Raw genomic sequence first — 20738 nt, forward strand, 5'->3', positions numbered from 1 at the left:
CCGAAGTGTTTGGACTGTTATTTCTTGTCCTCTGGATGTGAGTAAAAGTGTGAACTGTTCAGGACGGAGAGACGGCGCTTCATCTGGCAGCAGAGCTCAAGACGGATGCACTTCATCAGCCGGAGGAGGACATTACCATCATCCAGATCCTAATGGAGCATCAGGCTGACATCACTGCAGTCACACGACAGGTCTGTGTGTGTGTGTGTGAGTGTGTGTGTGTGTATAGTTATCTCAGATGTAATGTGTGACTGTGGCATTTTGAAACAGAATTAATTCGAATCTAAATTGTGTTATATTAAATGTCTTTGACTTGTGTGTGTTGTATCTAAGCATTAGAAAAAAGCAAACTCAAATTGTTATCACTTTTACATCAGTATGTGTAGAATGCAGATAGCAGTGGTGGCTAAATAAACGTTTAGAAAAACAATCAGTGCAAAATGTTTCAGAATAGAATGGATTTTCAGTTTGACTTGAAGCTGGCGCCGCCTGCTGGTCAAAACAGTGTAAGTGCAGTACAGTCTGGCCACGCATGTTTTCATGCAAGTATCTCTCAGTTAAATAATATGTTTTTCGTTTTGTTTTGATTTGTGTTTTGTGATTGTTTGTTTGTTTGGTGGGTTTGCTTTCATTTTGTTTTGCTATTTTGTTTTGTTTTTTTTTTTGTGTTTTTATTTTGTTTTGTGTTTTGTTTGTTTTTTATTTTTTGTTATTGTTTTGTTTTGTTTGTTTGTTTTTTGTTTGTTTGTTGTGTTTTATTTTTATTTTTTGTGTGTTTTATTTTGTTTTGAGTGTTGTTTTGATTTTTGTTTTGTTGTGTTTTGTTTGTTTTTGTTTTGTTTTTTGTTTTGATTTATTTTAATTGATTTGATTTTTGTTTTGTTTTTTATTTTGTGTTTTTTCTGTTTTGACTTTATTATTTTTTTTCTGTTTTGTTATTTTATTTTGTTGTGTTTTGTTTGTTTGTTTTGTGTTTTATTTTGTTGTATTTTTTTGTTGATTTTTGTTTTGGCTCGTTTTTTTCATGTTTTTGTTTTGTTTTGTTTTTTTGTGCTTTTTTGTTTTGTGTTTTGATTGTATTTGAATTTATTGTTTTTTTTTTGTTTTTTTTTTTGTTGTGTTTTTTTGTTTGTTTGTTTGTTTTATTTTGTGTTTTTTTCCCAGACTGGAGAGACGCCTCTTCATTACAGCGCCAGGGTGGGAAACACTGCCGTTCTGCAGGAGATGCTCAGGAACGTCCCCACAAACCAGATCCAGACGGCCATCAACAAACACTCCAAGGTACAACACTGAAGATACACTCACATATCTGAGGACGCTTATTCATGACATTTACAGTTCATATGTAGGTTCTTTCTTTCAGTGAATTTTTTTTCTTTTGTTTGTGTGTGTGTGTGTGTGTGTGTGTGTGTGTTGATCCAGAACGGCTGGTCTCCTCTTCTATTGGCTGCAGATCAGGGTCACACAGAGGTGGTGAAGATCCTGCTCCAGAATAACGCCCGAGTGGACGTCTTCGATGAGGTCAAACTTTACTGTTATTTAAAAACATTTATAGTCTTTAATAGCCTTTAAAAGAGTTTTTTTTTAGATTTTCAATTTATTTATTTATTTATTTAATTATACATTTCGTGCTTGACTGTACTGTGATTTGATTTGTAATATGAGCAGGAGGGAAAGGCAGCCATTCATCTCGCAGCACAACGCGGTCATCAAGACATCGTGGACGTCCTGCTGTCCCAAAAGGCTTTTGTGAACGCCAAAACCAAGCAGGGCCTGACGCCTCTCCATCTGAGTGCTCAGAACGGGTCAGCACGGCTCGTTCGGCTGCTGGTGGAGAACCATCAGGCCAGCGTTGATGCTCTGTCTCTGGTGAGAGATCAATAACAGAGATAAAGTCAATAATTCCCAAATGATGTTGAACAGATTCAGGAAATTTCCACAGTATCTCCTCTAATATTTGTTCTTCTGGTGAAAGTCTTATTTGTTGTATTTCAGCGAGAATAAAAGCAGTTCTTAATTAAAACCCATTTTAAGGTCAATATTATTCACCCCCTTCAGCAATATTAGTGTTGGATTGTCTCCAGAACAAACCACTGTTATACAATGACTTGCCTAATTACCCTAACTTTACCCTAATTACCCTAGTGAAGCCTTTACATGTCACTTTAAGCTGTATAGAAGTGTCTTGAAGAATATCTAGTCTAATATTATGTGCTGTGATCATTATTAGAGATGAGTTATTAAAACTATCATGATTAGAAATGTGTTTTTTCTCTCCATTAAACAGAAAATGGGGATAAAATAATGGGGTTAATAATTCAGGAGGGCTCATAATTCTGACTTCAGCTGTATAAAGCAGATCTTTAAGCCTAAGGGATGAATCGGCATGTGTTTTTGCACAGAGGAAGCAGACGCCGCTGCATCTGGCCGCCATGAGTGGACAGCTGGACGTCTGCAGCAGCCTGCTGAACCTCCGAGCCGACATCACCGCCACCGACAGCGTGAGCTACACAAAACACACACACAGACAATAAATCACTGATTCTTAGGCCTGATTGATGGGGAAAAAGAATAATCACAATTATTAATTATTAATTATTATCAGTCGGCCATATCACCTAAATATTACTGAGACAGCACAGACGGGGACAAAATTGTCAGTACCTGTAACGTAAGGATGCTAGCAATGGAGATGAGGATCCATGTCCAGTATAAAGAGAAGTCATTCAGCCAATGGTAAAAGACAAACAGTAGCATACAGGTAATCCAATATATAGTCAAAAACAGGTGAGTGGTCGGTACAGGCAGTAAAGATTTAATAGCGGAAAAACCAGGCAAGGATCAAACACGGAAAGACTAGATAGGATTGAAACTTTGTAATGCTACAATGACAGTAAACAAGACTCAGCCCAGAAGTGTGTGTGCGTGCTGTGTAAATAGTTCTTGTAATCAGTCCATAACAATCTTCCGGCTGTGTGCATGTAATCAGTGGGGAACAGGAACCGGTGTGTGTGAGGTGCATGCTGGGAGTTGTAGTTTGTGTAGTTCTCCAGCGATCCACAGCCGCTAGATCACTGGTGATCATAAAAGCGTCCTTCTGTTGGAGAAAGAAAACTGAAAAGGTCATGATTCATCAAAAATAAGAAGAAAAAAAACAGAACAGAAAAAAACTAATGAAAATCTGATAGTGCTCTCGAAATGTGGTTCAACAGAATCCTTAAAACAGGCAAACTAATGAAACACTAAAAGGGGACCGACAATTCTGTCCACGTCTGTATGTTGAGATATAAATACAATTTCACCAGATGACTTGAATATTGGTCATTTTAGACTGATCTATAAATGCTGATCTATAAATGCTGATCTAGAAATGCTGATCTAGAAATGCTGATCTAGAAATGCTGATCTAGAAATGCTGATCTAGAAATGCTGATCTAGAAATGCTGATCTAGAAATGCTGATCTGTAAATGCTGATCTATAAATGCGGATCTAGAAATGCTGATCTAGACATGCTGATCTAGAAATGCTGATCTAGAAATGCTGATCTAGAAATGCTGATCTAGAAATGCTGATCTATAAATGCGGATCTAGAAATGCTGATCTATAAATGCGGATCTAGAAATGCTGATCTAGAAATGCTGATCTAGACATGCTGATCTAGAAATGCTGATCTAGAAATGCTGATCTAGAAATGCTGATCTAGAAATGCTGATCTATAAATGCGGATCTAGAAATGCTGATCTATAAATGCGGATCTAGAAAGGCTGATCTATAAATGCTGATCTAGAAATGCTGATCTAGAAATGTTGATCTGTAAATGCTGATCTATAAATGCTGATCTAGAAAGGCTGATCTATAAATGCTGATCTATAAATGCGGATCTAGAAAGGCTGATCTATAAATGCTGATCTAGAAATGCTGATCTAGAAATGTTGATCTATAAATGCTGATCTAGAAATGCTGATCTAGAAATGCTGATCTGTAAATGCTGATCTATAAATGCTGATCTAGAAATGCGAAATGCTGATCTAGAAATGCTGATCTATAAATGCTGATCTAGAAATGCTGATCTATAAATGCTGATCTTGAAATGCTGATCTAGAAATGCTGATCTAGAAATGCTGATCTGTAAATGCTGATCTTGAAATGCTGATCTAGAAATGCTGATTTATAAATGCTGATCTGTAAATGCTGATCTAGAAATGCTGATCTAGAAATGCGAAATGCTGATCTATAAATGCTGATCTATAAATGCTGATCTAGAAATGCTGATCTAGAAATGCTGATCTGTAAATGCTGATCTATAAATGCTGATCTAGAAATGCTGATCTGTAAATGCTAATCTAGAAATGCTGATCTAGAAATGCTGATCTAGAAATGCTGATCTAGAAATGTTTCAGTAACTCTAATTGATCTGGTTGTTTCAGCGAGGTCAGACTCCTCTCCATCTGGCGGCCGAGAGCGATCATTCAGAAGTGGTGAAGTTGTTTCTGAGACTCAGACCTGAGTTATCGACACTAGCAAACGAGGATGGGTCGACATGCACACACATCGCTGCGGCCAAAGGGAGTGTGTCTGTCATCAGAGAACTGCTCATGTTTAACCAAGGAGGAGTCGGCACGCTCAACCACAAGGTCAGCACAGCAGCGCTTGTTATCTTTTTCCAATATTTCCCAAATGAGGTTGAACAGATTCAGGAATTTTTCACAGTATTTCCTCTAATCTTTTTTCTTCTGGAGAAAGTCTTAGTTTTTTAATTTAGGCTAGAATACAAGCAGTTCTTAATTTTATTAAGGCATTTTATGGTCAATATTATTCGCCCCCTTCAGCAATATTAGTGTTGGATTGTCTCCAGAACAAACCACTGTTATACAATGACTTGCCTAATTACCCTAACTTCACCCTAATTACCCTAGTGAAGCCTTTACATGTCCCTTTAAGCTGTATAGAAGTGTCTTGAAGAATATCTAATCTAATATTATTTATTGTCATCATGGCAAAGATAAAAGGAATCAGTTATTAGACATGAGTTATTAAAACTATTATGTGTAGAAATGTGTTGGAAAAGTCCCTCTTTTTATTCTGTCCCATTCAGCCAGTGAAGGTCATTGATTTTTAAAGGAATCAGATCTTAAATCTGAGATTTTGCAATGACGTGACTGTTCACTGGAAGCAATTAGGCTGACTTACTGAAAATTAAAAGTCCCTGTGCATATACCCCAGCTAGCAAAAATCATGCTCAAATCCGGCCCACACCAGACACTTACATCCAGCCCACATACTGCATGGAATGATGGCACTTGGGCGGTCCGTTCCTGTGTGTCAGATCTGGGCCGCAGTTAAGCCAAGGCATTAGCCCCTTTCACACATACACACCTTTACGGAAAATTTTCCAGAAAGGTGTGTATGTGTGAACAGGCCATTTTTGAAAATACCAGTAAATTCATTCTGGCTATTTTCCGGAAAGAGAAGTTGTAACATTACCGGCAATTTGCCGGAATTCTGCGCTGTGTGAATGCAAAAGGAAGTTTGCCGTAATAAGCGCGTGCACGTCTAGAACGTGCTGACGTGAGACGTCTGCTTTAGCCAATCACAACAGTCAGACGCATTCACGTCCGCGCGGTTTGTGAGAATAAAAGCCTTTGAATATTTTTCCAGACACATTTAGCTGCTAGATGTTAGTCAGATCACGTTTATATGTTCATCCTAATGCCAACCGTGTAATTAATTATCGATAAGATGCTTATGATAAGCCGTTGTTTGTTTACCTTCAAGCTTTTCGTGTGCCCATGAAACAGTCCATGAGCGCCAGCACACACACATATCATGTACATATTGACATGCGAAGTGTTTCTCTATATGTTTTCATCGAAGTTGTTCACAATACTGATCCATCCACAGAGTTTGTGATGTAGTCAAATGTTTACAAATACAAGCGCAGCCGTTTAGAGCTCATTTCTGGTTAATGATGTCAGAATTACCGGTATTTTGGAATGGATGTGTGAATGCTCTTTTCCGGAAAAATTCTGTAACGTCCTTGCCTGTGTGAACAGCGCTTTGGCCCAGATATGGTCTGTGTTTGGCCCTTGTCTGGAAGCCAGATTTGGTCCAGTCATGTACCGTAATTCACTGCGGCATGTGGGCCAAGCAAAACCTGATTGTGTGGGCCAGAGCTGGGCCAGAGAAATTTTGCTATGTGGGACATTAGCCAGAGCTTACTGTGCCGAATATTCGCCAAAAGTGGCCCACATGTGTTTTAAGATAACTGGGCCACGTTTGCCATATTTTCTCTGGGCCACATTAGGCTCACAGCCACAATAGCCAGAGCTTACTGTGCCAAATATTTGCCAAAAGTGGCACATTTGCACCCACACGTGTGAGCCTCTTTAGGTTTAGACCCAGATTACCCTTAAATGACTATGCCACTATTTTACCAATTGTGGCCCACATTTGTCCTCCATCATTTGGGCCAAACTGATCATTTTCCACATGGGCCACATTAGGCTCACATTCAGATTACTTTTGCCATAAGTGCCAAATCTTTGCCTTAAATGACCCATTTGTGAATTTGAATCTTCGGCCCCCTTTGCTGTTGTACAAGTGGGCCACTTCAGGTTCACATTCATTTTGTCTGGGCCGAAGGAAGACCACCAGTGCAGCATAACTGCCTAAAGCGGCCCACATCCGTATGCTACCATTGTGACTTGACTATGTTTGGAAGAATAATCTAATAACCCATTTTTGTGTGTGTGTGTAATCAGCCTATATGTGTTGTTTCCACCAGGCTCATGGTTTGTGTCCTCTTCATCTGGCTGCTGCTGGTGGACACGCTGAGGTGGTGAAGGTCCTTCTGGAGGCTGGAGCGTCAGTGACAGAGGAGGACGCAGTGAGTTACAAACACAGCTCTATCAGAAGAATCCAAAACTGAAATAATGCATAAAACATTTGCAAATAAATCAGTGTTTACAGCCAGTGAGAAATGAAAAGAAGAATATCATCATTTCCTGGTGAACTTTCACAAATAATGGATGGAAACTTATCTTGATCTGCTTGACCTTTGACCCTTTCAGGAGGGCATGACAGCTGTTCACCTGGCAGCCAAACACGGCCACACACACATCCTGGAGGTGCTGAGAGGAAGCGTTCCCCTGAAGATCCAGAGCTCTAAGGTGCTTCATCTCATCACTTGTAAAAGCCAAGCAGAACAGAGTATTGTACTGTCAGTGACCTGTGTGTGTGTGTGTGTGTGTGTGTGTGTGTGTGTGTGTGTGTGTGTGTGTGTGTGTGTGTAGACGGGGTTTACAGCTCTGCATGTGGCGGCCTCTTTCGGACAGATGAATTTCGTCAGAGAAATCCTGACTAAAGTTCCTGCGACGATACGAAGTGAATTCCCCACAATCACCGGCAAAGACGACATAAAGAGACAACAGCCGTTAGCTGAGGTGACACGACCACACTGACGACGTTTACATGGGCATCAGTAATCAAATTATTTACCTTAATCTAAATTATGGCTGGAATGGCATCCTCTGAGTAAAACGTATGCTGGAATAGTTGGCGGTTCTTTCCGCTGTGGCGAGCCCTGATAAATAAAGGACTAATGTTCATGTTCCCATTTCACATGTTATAGCACATAGATTGATAAACGTCATTGCTTCAACATGCTATCCAATGTTAACCAATGTTACCTACGGAGCGGTAATAGTTTGATGTTTACATTTCTGTATTGCACTTCAACAATGTGTCTGGGGAGAGGGAAGTCTGGAGTTCTCTCCTAAGACTGCTGCCCCCACGACCCGACCCCGGATATGCGGATGAACATGACATGACACTTGACTAGAATAAGAATACTCCACATCTTAATTCGATTTGTGTTTAGTTCAATTATGACTGTAGCCAGGGCCGGAGCAAGCTGAACTGCTGCTCCAGGCAAAGGAAGGTCACGCCGCCCTTAACCCTTACCCTAATGTGTGTGTGTGTGTGGGGGGGGGAGTGCGCGGACGCCACCCTTTCTATTTTGCCGCCTTAGACGCGGATATATCTAATGGCGCGGAGGGGTGAGGGTAGTGTCGGGGATGCCGCCCTCTCTATTTTGTCGCCCTAGACTTGAATATAAGAGGGCGCGGGTGGTAAGGGTAGTGTCGCAGACGCCGCCCTCTCTATGCTGCTGCCCTAGACACGGATATAACTGATGGCGCGGAGGGGTGCGGCTAGTGTCGGGGATGCCGCCCTCTCTATTTTGTTGCCCTAGACTCGGATATAAGAGGGTGCGGTTGGTAAGGGTAGTGTCGCAGACTCCGCCCTCTCTATTCTGCCACCCTAGACGTGGATATAACTGATGGCACGGAGGGGTGCGGGTAGTGTCGGGGACGCCATCCTCTCTACTTTGTCGCCCTAGACTCTGATATAAGAGGGCGCGGGTGGTGAGGGTAGTGTCGCAGACGCCGCCCCCTCTATTCTGCCACCCTAGACACGGAAATAGCTGATGGCGCGGAGGGGTGAGGGTAGTGTGGGGGACGGCGCCCCCTTTATTCTGCCACCCGAGGCAGCCGCCTAGGTCGCCTCTATGGACGTGCCAGCCCTGACTGTAATGGCGTTCCATCGCCGCTATTGTTGGTAGAGCAAGCAAGTTTTGTACGCGTAAAGTCAGAGTCCGCAGGCAAAATAGATGCAAATAAAAACATCTTTATTTTCCAATTAACATAATTACTTCATCACTTTTCCTTAATGCACTTCTCTGTTACCTTAAGTTGTTATGTTGAGTTGAGCTACGACACGCTGGGTTACCTTCCAAAACTTTTTGCTTCCTACCAACGCTCTCTTCCTCCATGCAGTGAAGCCACAGTTATAGTCTCCTACTGACACCTAGTGGCCAATCGCCAATATACAATGTATGGCTCCTACAATGACTTTAGTCAGATTAATGTCATCAAAAAACTGTTTATATGGTACACTCTTAATCAGTATTGTCTTAATCGTATTAAAATCAGAGTATTGGTGCCCAGACAATCGATTATTTATAATTACAACTTCATGAAGTTTCATTGCAGCATCACAGAAAATGTCAGTGCACATGTGTGTGTGTGTGTGTGTGTGTTCAGTCAGGTTTCACTCCTCTTCATCTGGCGTCTCAGTCGGGTCATGAGAGTGTGGTTCGCCTGCTGCTGAACTGTCCTGGTGTTCAAGCCGATGCAGAAACAAACATTCAGGTCAGAGCTTGTCTACAGGATACCCTGCTGAAAAAAACTTCTTAAACCAGCCTAGGCTGGTTGGCTGGTTTTAGCTGGTTGACCAGGCTGGTTTTAGAGGGGTTTTGGCCATTTCCAGGCTGGTTTCCAGCCATTTCCAGCCTGCTTTTAGCTGGTCATTCTGGGAGATGACCAGCTAAAACCAGCTTGACCAGCCTAGCCAGGCTGGGAGCCCAGGTTTTAGCTGGATTTAGCTGGTCATCTTCCAGCCTGACCAGCTAAGACCAGGATGGAAATGGCTGGAAACCAGCCTGGAAATGCCCAAAACCCCTCTAAAACCAGCCTGGTCGACCAGCTAAAACCAGCCAACCAGCCTCGGCTGGTTCAAGCTGGATTTTTCAGCAGGGTATACACAGCTGAATTATTTGCCCTCCTGTTTGTTTCCCTAATTTCTGTTTAATGGTGAGAAGATCATTGAGCACATTTCTAAACATATTAGTTGTAATAACTCATCTCTAATTACTGATTTATTTTATATTTGCCATGATGACAGTAAATAATATTAGACTAGATATTACTAGATATTAGATAGACATTAGTATTCAGCTTAAAGTGACATTTAAAGGCTTAACTAGGGTGATTAAGGTAAAGTTAGGGTAATTAGGCAAGTCATAAGTGGTTTGTTCTGGAGACAATCCAAAACTAATATTGCTGAAGGGGGCGAATAATGACCTTAAAATGTCTTTAAAACAAATAAGAACTGCTTTTATTCTAGCCGAAATAAAACAAATAAGACTTTCTCCAGAAGAACAAATATTGTAGGAAATACTGTGAACAATTCCTGAATCTGTTCAACGTGTTCAGGGCTCCAGTCCTCTTCATCTGGCGGCTCAGAGCGGGCACACAGCAGTGGTGGGTCTCCTGCTCAGCCGATCCTCATCTCTGCTCCATCAGACGGACAGACGGGGACGCTCTGCTCTGCATCTGGCTGCCGCACATGGACATGTGGACATGGTGCGAGTCCTGCTGGGACAGGGAGCTGAAATCAATCATACCGACATGGTGAGCACGACTGACTCCTCAACATGGAGAATCACTTTACTTTATTCAATGATTCAGTTCATGCACTGTTAAACTATATGCTAATGAACAGTTTCTGTATTGTGTGTGTGTGTGTGTTTTCAGTTTGTTTGCGGTTGTGAATTGTATTATGGGATGTTGATCTCTGCTCTGTCCACTTTTGATGTTGAAAATTCAACTCTACAGTTTAACAAAGTGACTTTTATTGACATTTTAGTAGTTTGAAAATAATATAATGTATAATAAATAGAGGAATCAGTCTGTAAAATGACAGAATATGTGCTGCAGTTCATTACAAGTTTTTTTGTTGTGTAATATATGACACCAACCCAGGCAATTTAGCACTTTAAACTATTAAAAATGTTCAATAAAGTCATTTTTTGAGCTTTTAAAGGTTAAAAGTTGTAGGGAGAAAGATCAAGATCCTATAATGCAATTCAAAAACAGAAAAAAAAGGGGTAAATGAAAGCATTCAAAAAATCAAGAAGTCACAAAATTTGGAAATCTGCTAGTTTACGGATATTTTTACAGTGTGTATCTCAAAATTAAAATTATTTAAAGAGCCCCTATTATGGGTTTTTGAGAATGACCTTCCATGTAGAGCAGGGGTGGCCAACCCTGTTCCTGGAAAGCCACCTTCCTGCAGATTTCAGTTGCTACCCATATCAAACACACCTGAACCGATTAATTAGGACCTGAACACCACATGATAATTACAGGCAGGTGTGTTTGATATGAGTTGCAACTGAAATCTGCTGGAAGGTGGCTGTCCTCGCAAACCCGGATAAATTGAGCAGCACGGGTGGTCTTTAATGAACTTAAAAGAGCACATGTCACTCCGCTGCTCATCCGTTTGCACTGGCTGCCAGTTGCTGCTCGCATCAAATTCAAAGCTCTGATGTTTGCTTACAAAGCGACTTCTGGCTTTGCTACTCCTTATCTGCTCTCACTTCTGCAGATGTATGTGCCCTCCAGAAACTTGCGCTCTGTAAATGAACGTCGCCTCGTGGTTCCATCCCAAAGAGGGAAGAAATCACTTTCTCGAACTCTCGCATTCAATCTGCCAAGTTGGTGGAATGAACTCCCTAACTGCATCAGAACGGCAGAGTCACTCGCTGTCTTCAAGAAACCACTAAAAACTCAACTATTTAGCCTCCACTTCCCTTCCTAATCTGCAATTGCCTCTCTTGCTCCACCACTAACTGTACTACAAAAATAAAATTACTAATGTTTTGCTTCTTACACTTTACACACCTGAAACTTGCCTACAGCACTTATTCATTGTTGCTTTTATAGTTGTTTAAATTGCTTCCTTGTCCACATTTGTAAGTGGCTTTGAATAAAAGTGTCTGCTAAATGACTAAATGTAAATGTAAGGGACTCATTACATGTGTCTATATATGGTTTGTAACTTGTCCATGTGTGTGTTCAGAGTGGCTGGACAGCGCTGCATTACGCTGCTGAAGCCGGCTGTCTGGAGGTGTTGTTATTTCTGGTGGAGAGTGGAGCGTCCGCCTGTGCTGAGTGTCACGGTGGACGAACGCCGCTGCAGTACGCGGCTCAGCAGAACCACGAGTCCGCTGTCATATTCCTGCTCAGACGAGAGAAAAACACACTCCGGCTGCTGGACGACAAGAAGGTCAGACTCACTGCTGCACTCCTCAGTCTGTGTCTGTTTTAGTTTCTGTCAGCTTTGTGTTTTTGACTGTTTTGCGCCATCTAGTGTCTGAATAATGCGCAGGTTAGTGTATACTCCATCAGCTGTTTGTATTTTTGACTGTTTGGCGCCATCTAGTGTCTGAATAATGCACAGGTTAGTGTATACTCCATCAGCTGTTTGTGTTTTTGACTGTTTGGCTCCATCTAGTGTCTGAATAATGCGCAGGTTAGTGTATACTCCATCAGCTGTTTGTGTTTTTGACTGTTTTGCGCCATCTAGTGTCTGAATAATGCGCAGGTTAGTGTATACTCCATCAGCTGTTTGTGTTTTTGACTGTTTTGCGCCATCTAGTGTCTGAATAATGCGCAGGTTAGTGTATACTCCATCTAGTGTCTGAATAATGCGCAGGTTAGTGTATACTCCATCTGCTGTTTGTGTTTTTGACTGTTTGGCCCATCTAGTGTCTGAATAATGCGCAGGTTAGTGTATACTCCATCTGCTGTTTGTTTTTTTGACTTTTTGCACCATCTAGTGTCTGAATAATGCGCAGGTTAGTGTATACTCCATCACCTTTTTGTGTTTTTGACTGTTTTGCGCCATCTAGTGTCTGAATAATGCGCAGGTTAGTGTATACTCCATCAGCTGTTTGTGTTTTTTACTGTTTGGCACCATCTAGTGTCTGAATAATGCGCAGGTTAGTGTATACTCCATCAGCTGTTTGTGTTTTTGACTTTTTGGCACCATCTAGTGTCTGAATAATGCGCAGGTTAGTGTATACTCCATCAGCTGTTTGTGTTTTTGTGTGTTTGGTGCCATCTAGTGTCCGAATAATGCGCAGGTTAGTGTATACTCCATCAGCTGTTTGTGTTTTTGACTGTTTGGCCCATCTAGTGTCTAAATAGTGCACAGGTTAGTGTATACTCCATCAGCTGTTTGTGTTTTTGACTGTTTGGCCCATCTAGTGTCTAAATAGTGCACAGGTTAGTGTATACTCCATCAGCTGTTTGTGTTTTTGACTGTTTGGTGCCATCTAGTGTCTGAATAATGCGCAGGTTAGTGTATGGTCCATCAGCTGTTTGTGTTTTTGACTGTTTGGCGCCATCTAGTGTCTCAATAATGCGCAGGTTAGTGTATACTCTATCAGCTGTTTGTATTTTTGACTGTTTGGCCCATCTAGTGTCTGAATAATGCGCAGGTTAGTGTATACTCCATCAGCTGTTTGTATTTTTGACTGTTTGGCGCCATCTAGTGTCTGAATAATGCGCAGGTTAGTGTATACTCCATCTGCTGTTTGCGTTTTTGACTGTTTGGCCCATCTAGTGTCTGAATAATGCGCAGGTTAGTGTATACTCCATCTGCTGTTTGTGTTTTTGACTGTTTGGCGCCATCTAGTGTCTGAATAATGCACAGGTTAGTGTATACTCCATCAGCTGTTTGTGTTTTTGACTGTTTGGCTCCATCTAGTGTCTGAATAATGCGCAGGTTAGTGTATACTCCATCAGCTGTTTGTGTTTTTGACTGTTTTGCGCCATCTAGTGTCTGAATAATGCGCAGGTTAGTGTATACTCCATCAGCTGTTTGTGTTTTTGACTGTTTTGCGCCATCTAGTGTCTGAATAATGCGCAGGTTAGTGTATACTCCATCTAGTGTCTGAATAATGCGCAGGTTAGTGTATACTCCATCTGCTGTTTGTGTTTTTGACTGTTTGGCCCATCTAGTGTCTGAATAATGCGCAGGTTAGTGTATACTCCATCTGCTGTTTGTTTTTTTGACTTTTTGCACCATCTAGTGTCTGAATAATGCGCAGGTTAGTGTATACTCCATCACCTGTTTGTGTTTTTGACTGTTTTGCGCCATCTAGTGTCTGAATAATGCGCAGGTTAGTGTATACTCCATCAGCTGTTTGTGTTTTTTACTGTTTGGCACCATCTAGTGTCTGAATAATGCGCAGGTTAGTGTATACTCCATCAGCTGTTTGTGTTTTTGACTTTTTGGCACCATCTAGTGTCTGAATAATGCGCAGGTTAGTGTATACTCCATCAGCTGTTTGTGTTTTTGTGTGTTTGGTGCCATCTAGTGTCCGAATAATGCGCAGGTTAGTGTATACTCCATCAGCTGTTTGTGTTTTTGACTGTTTGGCCCATCTAGTGTCTAAATAGTGCACAGGTTAGTGTATACTCCATCAGCTGTTTGTGTTTTTGACTGTTTGGCCCATCTAGTGTCTAAATAGTGCACAGGTTAGTGTATACTCCATCAGCTGTTTGTGTTTTTGACTGTTTGGTGCCATCTAGTGTCTGAATAATGCGCAGGTTAGTGTATGGTCCATCAGCTGTTTGTGTTTTTGACTGTTTGGCGCCATCTAGTGTCTCAATAATGCGCAGGTTAGTGTATACTCTATCAGCTGTTTGTATTTTTGACTGTTTGGCCCATCTAGTGTCTGAATAATGCGCAGGTTAGTGTATACTCCATCAGCTGTTTGTATTTTTGACTGTTTGGCGCCATCTAGTGTCTGAATAATGCGCAGGTTAGTGTATACTCCATCTGCTGTTTGCGTTTTTGACTGTTTGGCCCATCTAGTGTCTGAATAATGCGCAGGTTAGTGTATACTCCATCTGCTGTTTGTGTTTTTGACTGTTTGGCGCCATCTAGTGTCTGAATAATGCTCAGGTTAGTGTATACTCCATCAGCTGTTTGTATTTTTGACTGTTTGGCGCCATCTAGTGTCTGAATAATGCGCAGGTTAGTGTATACTCCATCTGCTGTTTGTGTTTTTGACTGTTTGGCCCATCTAGTGTCTGAATAATGCGCAGGTTAGTGTATACTCCATCTGCTGTTTGTGTTTTTGACTGTTTGGCGCCATTTAGTGTCTGAATAATGCGCAGGTTAGTGTATACTCCATCAGCTGTTTGTATTTTTGACTGTTTGGCGCCATCTAGTGTCTGAATAATGCGCAGGTTAGTGTATGCTCCATCAGCTGTTTGTGTTTTTGTCTGTTTGGTGCATCTAGTGTCTGAATAATGCGCAGGTTAGTGTATACTCCATCTTGTGTCTGAATAAAAGCAATTTTACAACAAACAGCTGATGCGTTTATAAATTCTAAAGCATTTTAAAAATTGTTCCTATTCTTGAAAGATAATCAAAAGTGTGTTTGTCCTTGTCTCTAGTTTATATTCAATCTGATGGTGTGCGGGCGAATGAATGATAATCTGTCTCTGGAGGAGCTGGTTTTACACACATCTGCTCCTCTGGATACTGCGGTGCGTCTATCTCGAGCTTTGACCCTTTGTGCGCTGAGAGAGAAGGAGCGTTCGGTGGATCTGCAGGCTGCAGCGCATCACTGTGAGCTCATGGCGTCCGATCTGCTGTCTCTATCTGCATCTGCTGGGGGTCAGGGAGCTGGCGCAGGCCCCATACTTAGGGCTCTGGACCACAGGGGGCTCAGTGTGTTGGACTGCCTGATCGAGGGCCGGCAGAAGGGCGTGGTATCCCAACCGGCAGTGCAGACGTACCTGACGGAGGTGTGGTGTGGAGGTCTGCAGTGGGACTCCTGGAAGATCCTGCTGCTGTTCTGCTGTTTACTTCTGTGTCCGCCATTGTGGCTTCTGCTCGCTCTGCCACTCACACACAGGTACAGTTTGGATTAATGCACTGGAACAACATAATTTTTGATAAATGGCAGGAGTTACGGGGAGAGAGAAAAATAGCCAATCAGAGAATGTATGTATTTAACACAGGCTCATTGTGAAAACATACTCCTGCATACATTTCTGGAGAGCATGAATTATGTACCCAGAGGTACATATGGCTGCATTTCATCTTTAAAACGAACGCTATGGGGCAGTATGACACTGCAGACGGCTTCTATTTCGATTACATTTGAAACACTGTCAGTTGGGTTTAGGGAAGGGGTTGGCGGGTCAGTCAATGCTTTTGAAAACACTATTGGTTGGGTTTAGGGAAGGGGGTGGGCGAGTCAATCGGTGCTTTTGAGAACACTTTTGGTTTAGTTTAGGGAAGGGGGTGGGCGGGTCGGTTTGTGATTTTGAAAACACTATCGGTTGGGTTTAGGAAAGGGGCTCGGTGCATCAATCGGTTCTTTTGAGAACACTATCGGTTGGGTTTAGGGAAGGGGGTGGGTGGGTCAGTCTGTGATTTTGAAAACACTATCGGTTGGGTTTAGGGAAGGGGGTGGGTGGGTCAGTCTGTGATTTTGAAAACACTATCGGTTGGGTTTAGGGAAGGGGGTGGGTGGGTCAGTCTGTGATTTTGAAAACACTATCGGTTGGGTTTAGGGAAGGGGGTGGGCGCATCAATCAGTGCTTTTGAGAACACTATCGGTTGGGTTTAGGGAAGGGGTGGGCAGGTCAGTCGGTGCTTTTGAGAACACTATCGGTTTAGTTTAGGGAAGGGGGTGGGCAGGTCAGTCGGTGCTTTTGAGAACACTATCGGTTGGATTTAGTTAAGGGGTTGGGCGCATCAATCGGTGCTTTTGAGAACACTATCGGTTGGGTTTAGGGAAGGGGTGGGCAGGTCAGTCGGTGCTTTTGAGAACACTATCGGTTTAGTTTAGGGAAGGGGGTGGGCAGGTCAGTCGGTGCTTTTGAGAACACTATCGGTTGGATTTAGTTAAGGGGTTGGGCGCATCAATCGGTGCTTTTGAGAACACTATCGGTTGGGTTTAGGGAAGGGGGTGGGCGGGTCAGTTGGTGCTTTTGAGAACACTATCAGTTGGGTTTAGGGAAGGGGGTGGGCGCATCAATCGGTGCTTTTGAGAACACAATCGGTTGGGTTTAGGGAAGGGGGTGAGCGCATCAATTGGTGCTTTTGAGAACACTATCGGTTGGGTTTAGGGAAGGGGGTGGGCACATCAATCTGTGCTTTTGAAAACACTATCGGTTGGGTTTAGGGAAGAGGGTGGGCAGGTCAATCGGTGCTTTTGAGAACACTATTGGTTGGGTTTAAGGAAGGGGGTGGGCAGGTCAGTTGGTGCTTTTGAGAACACTATCGGTTAGGTTTAGGGAAGGGGGTGGGTGCATCAATCGGTGCTTTTTAGAACACTATCGGTTGGGTTTAGGGAAGGGGTGGGCGGGTTAATCAGTGCTTTTGAAAACACTGTTGGTTGGGTTTAGGAAAAGGAGTGGGTGGGCCAATTGGTGCTTTAAAAACACCATTGGTTGGGTTTAGGTAAGGAGAAGGGTGGGAGTATACATCGGTGGGTCGGTCAATCAGTCGGTCAGGATTTACGCAGAACAGCAGGCATGAATGACACTCTGAAGAGAAATTTGAGATCTGAAAAAGCGTACACAGCGGCCTCTGGTGCATTCACGAAAACAAAAACTGAAAAAAACATACCTCCTGGGACGTATTTCGCGCTTTATAAAAATGTATACGGGGTACGTGTCAATAATGAGCCTGGTTTGTATGTAATTGCTTGTTTTTCCACACAGCTTCAACACCATCCCAATCGTGAAGTTCATGAGCCACCTGGTGTCCCACATCTTCCTGCTGACTCTGTTCATCCTGACCATCGTGTACCCGCCCGTGAGTCCTCTATCCCAGGCCCGTCTGATGCCCAGCTGGAGCGAGTGTCTGCTGCTCATCTGGCTGTGTGGGATGCTGGTCTCTGAGCTGACATTCCCCGGAGAGCGCACTGGATTAGCCTGGATCCGTCTGCTGCTTTTGGGTTTTTCTGCTGCTGCTCTGCTCTGCCACCTGCTGGCGGTGTTCACCCAATGGTGGCCGCCAACACACCTGCATTGTCTATTCGCTCGTAACGTACTGCTAGCCGTCGCCATGACACTCGGTTTCATCCAGCTTCTGGAATTCCTCACATTTCATCATTTATTCGGGCCGTGGGCGATAATCATCAGAGACTTGATTAAAGATCTGTGCAGATTTGCTGTGATCCTGATGTTGTTTCACACTGCATTTACACTGAGTCTCACCGCATTATGCCAGCCGCTTTATCCACAAGAACAGCACAATACCACGACAGAAGTGACCGTTCCTGGGCCGTTAAATATGTCCGTGCTGCTTTTTTTTGCGTTGTTTGGTTTGACTGAGCCTGATAAAATCCCCGATGTGGATCGATCGCCTCCTGCTACGGCGGTGTTGGCTAAAATGGTGTTCGGTGTGTATCTGGTGGTGACGTTTATCGTGTTGATTAATCTGCTGATTGCGATGATGAGCGACACATATCAGCGAATACAGGCTCAGTCCGACACCGAGTGGAAGTTTGGCCGTGCTGTTTTGATTCGAGATATGAGCCGCAAATCTGGCATCCCGTCTCCGTTTAACCTGTTCACCAACCTGTTCTACTCCGTTAAAGTTGTCTGCAAACGTGCAGGTATGATCCGTTAGTCATCATCTGCATGTTTATAAACACTTTTTCTTGAAAATATTCTAAATGTACAGTTATTTTAGAGTTAAATTGTTAAGTTTTACCATTTTTGGAGTTAAATAGGAAACAAAAAGGCTCATTTGGTCTGGTGAGGGGATTTTTAGCTTAGCTTAGCATAGATCATTGAATCAGATTAGACCATTAGCATCTCCAAATTGACCAAAGATTTTTATTGATCTTTCTAATGATCTTCGGGTTTGACGGGAGCACTTTTAGCTTAGTTTAGCTTAGCATATATCATTAAATCGGATTAGACCATTAGCATCTCTCGCAAAAGTTATCAAAGTGTTAATAATTTTCCAACTTTAAGAAAGTTTCCCTGTTTTACTTCTTCTGAAGTTACATCATATACATGCTTTGAGTCAAGGTTTAATTAGGAAAACTCTGGTTATTTTTTGAGTGAGGTGCTAATGGTCTAATCTGATTCAATGATCTATGCTAAGCTAAGCTAAAAGTCCTCCCACAAGACCCGGAGATTGGCTGAATGAATTCAAAATGTACTCTTTTTAACTGTTTACCTCTAGGAGGGTTAAAATGAGCCTTTTTGTCCACAAAAAAAGTTGATCTGATGCCATGGTCACATTTACTGTTCATTAGCTAAATTTCGTGTGTCATTTATTGTACATTTAATTTTTCAGTAAGGGGGGCTGTTATGCAAAAATCACTTTTTTAGGGGTTCGAACACAGTTGTGTGTCAGCAGTGTGTGAATATAAGCAGCTTCTAATGGTAAACATGTATAAATTGTACTTTATTTAATCACACTTGGTAAAAACAGCATTTAACCATTAGCATTTTGCTCAAAAATTACCAAAGAGTTTCCATAATTTTCCTAATTTAAGCTTGACGCTTCTGTAGCTGCATCATGTACAGTACCATGGTACAGCTGCAAAGTTTCTTGATTATTACACTGGAATGAGAGCAGAGTTTCTGGACAAATCAGAACTGTAACTTTTTATTTTCAGTCAGTTTTAGTACACAATAGAAGAGTCCAGCTTTGATTACAACGATTAATAAAAGTCTTTGTTCATTTTGGAGATGCTAATGGTCTAATCTGATTCAATGATCTACGCTAAACTAAGCTAAAAGTCCTTCCACCAGACCCGGATATTGGCTAAATAAATTCAAAATGTATTTTTTGACTGTTTACCTCCAGGAGAGTTGTAAAATGAGCCTTTTTGTCCACAAAAAAGGCAATTTAATTCCATGGACACATTTACTGTTGTTTAGCTAAATTTCGTGTCATTTATTGTATTTTTTTATTTTTTTGTAAGTGGAGCTATTATGCAAAAATCACCTTTATAAGGGGTTTAAACACAGTTGTGTGTCAGCAGTGTGTGAATATAAGCAGGTTCTAATAGTAAACATGTATAAATTGTATTTTATTTAATCACACTTGATAAAAACAGCATGAATCGGATTGTACTATTAGCATCTCGCTTGACGCTTCTGTAGTTGCATCATGTACAGTACCATGGTACAGCAGCAAAGTTTCTTGATTTACGCTGGAATGAGGGTAGAGTTTCTGGACATATCAGAATTGTAACTTTTTATTTTCTGTCATTTTTAGTACACAACATCTTAAATCTTTTGTCATTTTGGAGATGCTAATGGTCTAATCCGATTTAATGATTTATGCTAAGCTAAGCTAAAAGTGCTACCGCCAGACCTAGAGATCGGCAGAGTAAATTCAAACATGGTAAAACTCAACTATTTAACTCTAGGAGAGCTGTAAGAAAAGTCTTTTTAAATCCACTGTCACATATACCATGGTTTTCAGTCATTTTCAGTACGTTTAAGTCATTTAAAATAATGTATTAAGAAACTATATAGATGTACTCAATGAAATGCCAAAAATTAGACTTGTGTTCTGTTTCTGAAAAAGTCTCTTATTCAATAATCCAGTAAAATATGTAGCATTATTACAGTGTAAAGTAAACATGTGATAGTGTACTGAAACTGTGAGTTTTTTAATGTGTGTTGTTGTGTGTTTAGGCAAGATGTGCTCGTCGGAGTCTCGTGATGTGATGAATGAAGATGAAGATGCTGAAGGTTTGTCGGAATCTCGATCTCTGGATCTTCTGTCTCAAGCATCTGTCAGCGGCATCAGAGGAAACAAGAGGACACAGATCCTGCCGGAGGGCGAGTACATACACACACAATTTATATAATTTGATTCATTTCAATTTCAAATGTAAAATTTAAAGATAAAATACAATTAAATCTATGAAAACAATAATGACCTTTTGTTATCACAATATTTTTGTGAAATGTATTTTAAATGTTTGATGTAAAATATTAAATTATTTATTAAGAAAACAAAAAAAAGTGGAAAAAATCTAATTTATTGGTTAATTTAAATATAAATGTAATATTTTGTATTTTATTCGAAAATTTGATATTTTAAATGT

The 20738-nt window shown here is 41.6% G+C and overlaps 1 protein-coding gene across 1 annotated transcript in view; it reads left to right on the forward strand.

The window, feature by feature from the left end:
- Positions 1-20738, forward strand: part of trpn1 (transient receptor potential cation channel, subfamily N, member 1) — a 48581-nt gene that overhangs the window by 27124 nt on the left and 719 nt on the right. The window contains 15 exon segments of the mRNA NM_183349.1: positions 63-191; positions 1165-1281; positions 1423-1521; positions 1669-1869; positions 2403-2501; positions 4429-4635; positions 6786-6887; positions 7072-7170; positions 7294-7443; positions 9103-9210; positions 10054-10251; positions 11702-11908; positions 15094-15557; positions 17377-18275; positions 20323-20469. Coding sequence (NP_899192.1) covers positions 63-191; positions 1165-1281; positions 1423-1521; positions 1669-1869; positions 2403-2501; positions 4429-4635; positions 6786-6887; positions 7072-7170; positions 7294-7443; positions 9103-9210; positions 10054-10251; positions 11702-11908; positions 15094-15557; positions 17377-18275; positions 20323-20469 — 3226 coding nt within the window.

Source organism: Danio rerio, chromosome 19, assembly GCF_052040795.2.
Source record: "Danio rerio strain M-AB ecotype USA chromosome 19, GRCz13ab, whole genome shotgun sequence".
NCBI classification, from domain to species: Eukaryota; Metazoa; Chordata; class Actinopteri; order Cypriniformes; family Danionidae; genus Danio; species Danio rerio.